Raw genomic sequence first — 10,620 nt, forward strand, 5'->3', positions numbered from 1 at the left:
TATATTTTTTTTTTTTCATATAAAAAAAAATAAAAATTTCTCTCAATTTCAATTTCTCTTTAAAAAAATATATTAAAATATTAGAAAAAACGAATTCATTTGTTTTGAAATTTTTATATTCAAAATGGTATTTTTATATTTTTTTTAAATAACATTTACCATTATTAACATTATCATTATTATTATAAAAAAAAACATCTAAGAGTGACAACAAAATTTGAATCTACTCATTATGCATTTATGTTTGACTCTTTTTTTTTAAAGATAAGGTAAATCTGAACATGGTTTCACAGACATTACTATAAAATGTATAAGAATGTCCTGAGAGCCATGTAACAATTAATCTTTTAAAATTGTTTTAATTAATAAACTGGCCCATGAATTACGTTTTATTATTCGGAGTGGCACCTTACCTTTGAGCTGCTTGCGAGACCTGGCTAGTTCACTTATGAGCTTGAACATCTCTGGATTGGCCGATTTATCATTATGTGAAGGCTGTGGGTGAGAACAGGTACAAACTCAATTCAGGAGCTGTATCTTCTTATCTGGAATCATATGTAGGCCTACACTATCATATATGACCAATGATTCTCTTGGTTATCTATATGAAATCACACAGCACAGTAGTACGATTCTTCTCCAGTAGAGGGAACTAAACAACAACTTTAAATGTTGTGGAATTGTTCATAAAATACAGTATATCCAGGATTTCTTATTATTCTGACCTTATAGTTCATTTCGTGCTCAAAGCGCTCCTCAAACCTGCGTATTTTCCTCTTGAGAGTTTGGATGTGTTTGGTGAGGAGTGGGATGGAAGTAGCTTCCTTTGCATCTCCAGGAACCTCTGTTCTAACAACTCCACGAGCCCTAAATAGAAGAAAGCAGACACACATATAAACACACTTGTACAACTACAAGGATCATATAGACCAGGCTACGTTAATCGGATTAATAAAACTGCAAAAATGCAGTCTTGATAGTAATGCAAATTTTCTGTTGTTAGAAACACTTTGTGAATTTGATACAGATACTAAATGTGTATTTAACATTAAATTATACAGTGTATACTACTACTGTTCAAAGGTTTGGTGTCTGTAAGATTTTTGAAAGTCTCTTATGCTCACCAAAGCTGATCAAAAACTAGTGTATTGTAATATATTTTAAATGCAATTTATTCCTGCGATGCAAAGCTGAAGTTACCCCAGTCTTCAGTATCACGTGATTCTTCAGAAATCATTCTAATATGCTGATTTGCTTCTCAAGAAACATTTCTTATTATTGTCAATGTTGAATACAGTTATGATGCTTAATGTTTTTTGTGGATACCATGATACATTTTCGAGATTTTTTGATGGATTTAGGCTATTTGAAATAGAAATGTGTTATATACTTAAAATTTATAAACTTAACATGTATAACATATGTGACCTTGGATCACAAAACCAGTCTTAAGTGTCAATTTTTTTTAATTGATATTTATACATCATCTAAAAGCTGAATAAATAAGATTTCCATTGATGTATGGTTTGTTAGGATAGGACAATATTTGGTCGAGATGCAACTATTTGAAAATCTGGAATCTGAGGGTGCAAAAAAATCTAAATATTGAGAAAATCGCCTTTAAAGTTTTCCAAATGAAGTTCTTAGCAATGCATATTACTAATCAAAAATTATGTTTTGATATTTACGGTAGGAAATTTACAAAATATCTTAATGGAACATGGTCTTTACTTAATATGCTAATGATTTTTGGCATAAAAGAAAAATATATAATTTTGACCCATACAATGTATTTTTGGCTATTGCTACAAATATACCCCAGCGACTTAAGACTGCTTTTGTGCTCCAGGGTCATATTATACATTTAACATTACAAACTTACTGTCACTTTTGATCAATTTAATCATCATTTAAACTCAAATTAATTTTCTAAGCAGCCATGTAATCTTGTGTCCTGTCCAGTTTATTTGACTCTATTACATTATTTATCTTAATAATGTATGGATCTATTAGTACTATTAACTACTAGTACAAACCTAGTGAGTCAGAGTGAGAACATCATAAACACCAATAAACAAGCAAACATAATTTTGGAAAAGTCATTGCCTATTTCCCATCTCAGCATACACACACACACACACACACACACACAATATAGGCTGTCACAGATGTCTGTTTCCATCACTACAGCATTAGTCAGCAGGAAATTCATGTTAATAATGAGAAATGAAAATCAGGTTTAAAAAGTGGGTCACTGTGTTACTAGCTGCAGCCAGCTGATTCTGAGACTTGCTCTCCAGGAAAAGGGAAAGGAGGTATTTCGACTGAACAGGCCAACCGAAAGAGTTGTGTGTGTGTGTATGCGTGGTTCAGGTATACCCTACTATATGTTAGAGGGACAAAATATTCAAAAATCCTTGTCCTTGTGGATTTTTTTTCGGTCCCCACAAGGAAAACAGCTTGTAAATCATATAGAATTATCTTTTTTGAAAATCTAAAAATGCTGAAAGTTTTATGTGAGGGGTAGGTTTAGACTAAGGGGATAGAAAATACAATTTGCACTGTTTAAAATCATTATGTCTATGGAACGTCCCCATAAAACATGGAAACCCAACATATATGTGTGTGTGTGTGTGTGTGTGTGTGTGCTCGTACATGATGAGATGCTGTGCGCAGGGTGGAGACGGGGCACATTCAGGGTCTGTGTTGAAGCGTTGGCTCCGGCTGAGGCTGGAGCAGCGTGGGGAGGGCAGGGGGCTGTTGTCATCTGTGATGTGCTGGATGAGTCGACTGGGCCCCGGGCTCTGCTGGAGATCACTGCTACAGTCACCCTCTGCCAGCCTACAGTCTGAACACACACACACACACACAGAGATCAGAGTCCCACGCTGGGATAAAAGCAGTGTGTCTGAGGGCTGCTAACCCTCAGATTACGATTCAAACTGAGCAATTCATCTGGAAAAGACAGAAGATTTTCTCACAGTTGCCTGATATCCAATCTGATTCATTTCAAATACAACTAAACAGTTAAATTATCTGAAAAAAAAGTGAGTAGTGCTTGCTGTGCAAAATCTGCCAGCACGATTCCAAAGTGTTGTGCGTGGTTTCCAGGGTGTTTATATGTGATTGCTAAAATGTTCTGAGTGGATGTTAATGTGTTGCTATGAAGTTGCTAGGTGTTAGGGACAGTTGCCAGGAGTTCCTGTACAGTTTCAAATGTGTTCTGGGCTGTTGCTAGGGAGTTGCTATGTCAGTGGTTGCCAGGGTGTTTATATGTGGTTGCTAAGATGTTCTGAGTGGATGTTAATGTGTTGCTATGGAGTTGCTAGGTGTTATGGACAGTTGTTAGGAGTTGCTATATAGTTTCAAAGGTGTTCTGGCCTGTTGCTAGGGGGCTGATATGTGGTTGGTAATGTGCTATGTGTGAGTGGTTGCCGGGGTGTTTATATGTGGTTGCTAAGAAGTTCTGAGTGAATGTTAATGTGTTGCTATGGAGTTGCTCGGTGTTAGGGACAGTTGCTAGGAGTTCCTGTACAGTTTCAAATGTGTTCTGGGCTGTTGCTAGGGAGCTGCTATGTGTGAGTGGTTGCCAGGGTGTTTATATGAGGTTGCTAAGATGTTCTGAGTGAATGTTAATGTGTTGCTATGGAGTTGCTAGGTGTTAGGGACAGTTGCTAGGAGTTCCTGTACAGTTTCAAATGTGTTCTGGGCTGTTGCTAGGGAGCTGCTATGTGTGAGTGGTTGCCAGGGTGTTTATATGAGGTTGCTAAGATGTTCTGAGTGAATGTTAATGTGTTGCTATGGAGTTGCTAGGTGTTAGGGACAGTTGCTAGGAGTTCCTGTACAGTTTCAAATGTGTTCTGGGCTGTTGCTAGGGAGCTGCTATGTGTGAGTGGTTGCCAGGGTGTTTATATGTGGTTGCTAAGATGTTCTGAGTGGATGTTAATGTGTTGCTATGGAGTTGCTAGGTGTTAGGGACAGTTGCTAGGAGTTCCTGTACAGTTTCAAATGTGTTCTGGGCTGTTGCTAGGGAGCTGCTATGTGTGAGTGGTTGCCAGGGTGTTTATATGTGGTTGCTAAGATGTTCTGAGTGGATGTTAATGTGTTGCTATGGAGTTGCTAGGTGTTAGGGACAGTTGCTAGGAGTTCCTGTACAGTTTCAAATGTGTTCTGGGCTGTTGCTAGGGAGCTGCTATGTGTGAGTGGTTGCCAGGGTGTTTATATGAGGTTGCTAAGATGTTCTGAGTGAATGTTAATGTGTTGCTATGGAGTTGCTAGGTGTTAGGGACAGTTGCTAGGAGTTCCTGTACAGTTTCAAATGTGTTCTGGGCTGTTGCTAGGGAGTTGCTATGTCAGTGGTTGCCAGGGTGTTTATATGTGGTTGCTAAGATGTTCTGAGTGGATGTTAATGTGTTGCTATGGAGTTGCTAGGTGTTATGGACAGTTGTTAGGAGTTGCTATATAGTTTCAAAGGTGTTCTGGCCTGTTGCTAGGGGGCTGATATGTGGTTGGTAATGTGCTATGTGTGAGTGGTTGCCGGGGTGCTTTTATATGGATGCTAAGCTGCTGTGTGTGGGTTGTTTCTGTGGTGCTATGCAGTTGCTAGGTGTTGTGAGCTGTTGCTAGGGAGTTCCTATGCAGTTGCCAAGGTGTTTATATGTAGTTGCTAGGATGTCACGAGTGAACATTACTGTGTTATGCAATTGCCTATTTATATCGAGTTATTGATATTGTGTTGCTTGGCAGTTTCAAAGGCGTTCTGGGTTGTTGCTAGGGAGATGCTGTTGCTAAGATGTTCTGAAATTACTAAATATTATTGGCTGTTGTTAGGGAGTTGCCTATTTATTCTAAATGATATTGTTTGTAGGCTGTTGCTAGGGATTTGTTATGTGGTTGCTCATGTGTTCTGAGTGGGTAGTTACTGTGTTGCTTTGCAGCTGTTAGACGTTCTGGGCTGTTTCTAGGGAGTCGCTATGCAGTTGCATATGTGTTCTGAGTGGTTGTTATTGTGTTGCTATGCAGTTGCTAAGATGTTGTGGGTGGTTGCCATGGTGATTACATGTGGCTGCTCAAATGTTCTGAGTGGATGCTACTGTATTGCTATGTATGTTATCTGCTGTTGCCAGGGTGTTGATATGTGTTTGCTTAAGTGTTCTGTGGGGTTGTTATTGCATATGGTTTCTAGGGTGGGCTTCAGTTAGCTCTCTAGTTCAATAATAAGTACACTACCAAGGCAGTGAGCCATTACTAGGGCTGTTCCTTTATCAGAAACGTATCTACTGCACTGAAATGTTTGTTACTTAAAAATGAGCTCAGTAACTGTATAAACTAGTGAGAATAAATGGCCCTCGCTAACTAATTTGTTTCTGTAATATACTGACTTATGAGTTGCTAGGGTATTTTAAACTCAGTGCTTAGTGGCCCAAGTTTAAAAAGGCCTGTCCCAAAAAATGTATGATATTTTTTTTTAAAGATAAAGCTTGAGGCTCTATAGGAATTTTCATCCTTTTTTAGTTGTCTACAAGGAGAAAATCATAAATATGGCTAGTTAGAAAAGTAATAGTACACCTGTCCACAACAAGATGCATGATTTTATGTACTGTATCTTTCATTTCATAGCATGAACATCGTTGGACAAGTTACGTGCTGAAGTTTAAAACGTACCACTAGGGGATTGTTTAATTCACTAACACTAAACTGTAATAGTGATGCTTGTCTTAGAAAACACTGCTAATAATTTAGAAAGCGCCAATACTATAATTATAAAACCCTGTATAAGATCATTTTTTCCAACTTCTTACACATTTTCAAAACTTAACACACAAATCCAATAATTGCACACACAAAATGCAAAACGCCTCACATCTCTTGCAAAATGAAGCACTGCATTCAAAATATCACAAACACATCTCAAAAGCAAACATTTGCAAACACATTTGCCATAATATTAATTATTTTTGTTTGTTACATAGAGAATTGTGTGTTGTATTTTGCAAAAAGTGTTTTATGAAATTGAAAACTGAGTCAAAGGCCAAGAATTAGCATATGGTTTTACAGATTTGGTGTGTGGTTCTGGTGTTTGAGTGTCAGGTTTCAGAAATGGTGTGACAAGAAAATCGTACTTTAATTTCGTAAAAAGAGCAATGAGATCTTTTAATACAATTTTTGGGATAGGACACCTTAATTAATCAAAACGAAGAAGTTTTGTAGCATGATTATTAATAATGCAAATTCACCATTCATACTGACTCAAGCAAACCTCAGCATTCCACACTTTTCCAAAAAGAACAATAGCAGACACAAATGAAAACAAAGATGCAGAGAGACATCTGGAAGCGAACAGAGTGAACAAATGACAAACTGCTGAGCTTAACACACACACACACGAACACACTGAAACCTGAGTCACCGTAAACTCTCTGACCCATTAAAACCTTAACAAGACAATCCACAGACTGGGGCATACAGTGATTGTGAACCAAAAACGTTAACAAACGGTGGCTTCAGTAGTTCACTTAAGCTTCAAAATGTACACTACCATTCAAAAGTTTGGGGTCAGTACTTTGTGTGAGCGTTCGTGAAAAATTTACATTTTTAAACTGATCAAAAATGACAGTAAAGACATTTATAATGTTACAAAATATTTCCATTTTAAACAAATGCTGTTATTTTAAACCTTCTATTAAAAAAAAGTTTCAACAAAAACATTAAGCAGCACTATTTTCAACACAAAATGATGATAATAATAATAATAATAAATGTTTATTGAACAGCAAATCAGCATATTAGAATATGTATATAATATATATATTAGATTTCTGAAGGATCATGTAACATTGAAGACTAGAGTAATGATGCTGAAAATTCAGCTTTGCATCACAGGAATAAATGACATTTTAAAAATGTTTCAAATATAATGTGACATAATATAATATTAATGTTTTTATTGTATTTTTGATTAATTAAATGCAACCTTGTTGAGCATAAGTCACTTCTTTCTAAAATTTTCAAAACCACTTTTGAACAGTAGTGTATAAATGTCACTTCATTAGATGAAATTACATGCTTACTAAAAAAAAATACTTCATGGTTGTCAAAATCATCTATACTACTGTACACGTGTGTATACTCTGCTAGGACTAGAGCTCAGAAATGACCAGCTGGTTAAAAGTAACTGCTCAGAAGAGTGAAGTTTGCTCTGAAGAAAGCTACAGCATCATTTGTTAGCTTTTAGAGCAGATAAAAATCAGTCCAATGACGTATGCAAGAGGTAGTGCATAAAGAATCTCGCCAAACTGTGGTATGAATACATGTGCTTGTGTGTTAAAGTCGTGCTGTTAGGAGGTGCCTGCGATCTCAGTGCCTGCGTTATTAATAGATGCCAGTGTGAAGCGGCTCAGGCAAGTGACTCACATGTGCCCAAAAAACAAGAGCCACCTTCTTCACAAAACCCATAAACAAATAAGCCCAGCCCTCCTATCAGTCATGTTAGTCAGTCAGTGGGTTTTCATTTCAGCAGACCATATTCATTCATTCATGCAACGTAGCAGCCCACCATTCATTCGGACCATCAGGCACTCACATGGTATACCCATAAAGCACTGTCGGCTCTCTTACCTGGTGAGCTGTGCTCTTGCCCAACGCCATTGCACGAAGGAATCAGGATTTCGTCTTTGAATCCCAGGCTGGGTGGACTTTCTTCGGGAGAGGTGTCTGAAGAAGGGCTGGTGTCTCCCTCCAGAGCCTGGAGCTTCAGCAAAGAGCCCTGCAGGCAGAAGCAGAACATCCCGGCTTCAGCTTTCGGAGCTCAAGAGGAAGATCGTTCTGCACACGTCGAGCGGAGAAGAAGGATGCCACTGCAGTCTTACACGCCCCTCTGCTCTGCCTCCATCAGCCCTGCTCACGATACACGCGCGTGTGTGTGTGTGTGTTCGAGGGTGTGCGTATGTGCACGAGCGAGGCTTGTGATCACGTCCCTCTCTGCTGCAGTTCTTTATCTGGCATGGATTATTCATGCCACTCTTTTAGTGGCGAAAAAGGAGTACGAGAGAGAGAGAGAAAAGAAAGGGGGGTCTTCTGGCGTCAGCAAGCCCCTTAGCAGACTGGCTGAAGCTGGTTCCTCTGATAGGAGAACAGGTGTGGTTGGAAGGAGAGGGGCGGCGAGTGCATACGGATGGATGCGTGGGATACGTGGAGGAGGGAGGCTGGGGGGATTCTCAGATTTAGCTCGGTGGTTATGAAGGCTTTTCCCACACCTGGAGGTGGTGGTGGTGGGGGGGGGGGGCTTCTCACTGGGAGTATTGACATCATGGCCCCTCCCAGCATCCATTCATAAAATAGAAAACAGCCCAACGCAGCTGCAGGCAGCAGAATCATGCAGCTCCGAGATGTTACGGATGCATATACGCACGTATTCTCATGTCAGAAATGTGCTGTCTATATTTGTCCCAGGAATTGATTTTTAAGGGCATTTTTTTATCTTTTTGAGGACATATTTTACTTCTAATGTATAACACTGTGTCCATTAAGGTTTTTAACAGTGATGGCATAAAAGATCCATTTTGGGTTTCCTAAAGAACCTTTGGTAACACTTTCTATGAAGCCCGTATTTATAATACAGTATTCTTAAGGCATTATAATGAATGCATAATGCATTATAAAAAACCTTATACACTCTAAAAAATGCTGGGTTAAATATAACTGGGTTTGTCCCTTTTTAACCCAGCGCTGGGTTATATTTAACCCAGCATTTTTTAGAGTGTAATATGTTGTATCATCTCATGAACATTCATAAGAACAGTTTTAATATATTATAATATTTACTTATTTGTGGTTAGAGCTTTTAAGAGTATGATGATTTATAACACAATGAACACGTTGCATCCACTTTTACAATGGATTATATTTCTCATACACTCTAAAAAATGCTGGGTTAAATACAACCCAGTGCTGGGTAAAATAGGGACAAACCCAGCAATTGGGTCGTTTTGACCCAGTGATTGGGTTAAATGTTTAACCCAAACTTCTGGGTAGTAACCGAGCGGTGGTGCATCACTACTGCTCTCCTCTTCAAGTGACTGCAAGAGCGAGTGTGGGCATTACGGCGTTGCAGCGGTGGTCGTGGTCTCACGGAGAGAAAGAAAAAGATCGTCTTTCGTGCAGACAGCCACACTTGGAGTGTGCGGTGGCCAGTTCCCCTGCGTGCTTCAGCACTATTAGAGCAATCTCTAAAAGAGCAACACGGATGATCGCGTCTTTTTAAAGATGTCTTATCACCCTTGCGTTTCTGGGTGCGGTTGCATTCTGGTGCCTCGGGACGGTCACGATCGCTGTCTCACGTGTCTGGGCATTGAGCACACTGAGCAAACGTTCGTGGATGGTGCATGTTCTATTTGTGGGGACATGACCATCTCGGAGTTGCATGAAAGATTCCGTTATGTCAAACGTGGCGGGGTCCCTCTGCCTCTGCCACGATCCAGTGTTCGTCCCGGCAAAGGGGGAGCGGCGCTGCGTCCGGTGGAGTCAGAGGTGATTTGAGGATCACGGTAATGGCTTCCCCAGAGGGAGTTCGTCACCCCTCAAGCACTCTGCAGCCGGTGGAGCGGCTGGAAGGGCGCGCTGGCCTCTCTACAGGATGGAGGGAGCCGGCCGTTTCCTTCAGTTCACCCCCTCGAGACCAGATATCGATTGCTGCATCGGAGGGTGAGCTCTCTCTCTCCGGAGATGATGACCCGGCTGTGTTGCCCCCTTCGGGTGTGGCAGCGTTGTCCGAGCCAGACCCAGAGATGACGGCTATGCTTTCCTGGACCGCCGAGAATGTCAGGCTCGTGTGGAATCCTCCACCGTGTCCTGATCCTTCGAGGCTGGATGAATGGTTTCTCGGTGGGGGTCGCACTGGTTCTCAGCGCCCCCTCCGGTGCCATTCTTTCCGGAGGTGCATGTGGAGCTCACAAGATCATGGAAGGCACCGTTTACTGCCTGAAACAAGTCTTGTAGCTCCTCCGCTCTCACCACCCTCGATGGTGGGGCTGCTTTGGGGTATGCGGGCATTCCCTTGGTGGAGTTGTCTGTGGCCATGCAACTGTGTCCAACAGCCGCTACCACTCTGCGGGGTGACCCGTGTCTCCCCTAACGGGCCTGTAAGTATTCGTCAGGCTTAACTGGCAGTGCTTACAGAGCTTGGGGGGAGGCGGCTACTCCATACTTGCACAGTCTCGCGATCAGTTGTGCGCACACAGGGACCTGGTGCTCAGACACCTCAGCCAGTTGGGTCTTCGGGTCAACTGGGAAAAGAGCAAACTCGTGCCAACGCAGAGGATCTTTTTTCTCGGCATGGAGTTGGATTCGGTCAGCCAGACAGCATGCCTCACCCAGGAACGTGCTCAGTCGGTGCTGAACTGCCTCAAGACTTTATCCATGGCCGAGTCCCGAGGTGGGTGTGGTGACGCGGTACTCACCGGCTTTAGATTACACCGGCCTGCCGCAGAACCTTCAGCCCGTGGTCAGATCCCTCGTTCCTTCGGCCAGGAGTGCCCCTGAAACAGGTATCCAGGCATGCGTACAATGGGCACGCAGTGTCAGGGGTTTGGACGGGTCCCCAACTGCGTTGGCATATCAATT

General features: G+C 41.2%; 1 protein-coding gene across 1 annotated transcript in view; it reads right to left on the bottom strand.

The window, feature by feature from the left end:
• Positions 1 to 10,620, bottom strand: part of LOC107593499 (protein FAM13C) — a 24,614-nt gene that overhangs the window by 4,123 nt on the left and 9,871 nt on the right. Inside the window, exons 3-6 of the mRNA XM_016283233.1 lie at positions 7,618 to 7,765; positions 2,656 to 2,848; positions 726 to 867; positions 414 to 495 (exon numbers count right to left, since the gene is read on the bottom strand). Of these exons, the coding sequence (XP_016138719.1) occupies positions 414 to 495; positions 726 to 867; positions 2,656 to 2,848; positions 7,618 to 7,765 (565 nt within the window). The remainder of the gene's footprint in view (positions 1 to 413; positions 496 to 725; positions 868 to 2,655; positions 2,849 to 7,617; positions 7,766 to 10,620) is intronic.

This window comes from Sinocyclocheilus grahami, unplaced genomic scaffold (genome assembly GCF_001515645.1).
Source record: "Sinocyclocheilus grahami isolate Dianchi unplaced genomic scaffold, SAMN03320097.WGS_v1.1 scaffold172.1, whole genome shotgun sequence".
Lineage (NCBI taxonomy): Eukaryota > Metazoa > Chordata > Actinopteri > Cypriniformes > Cyprinidae > Sinocyclocheilus > Sinocyclocheilus grahami.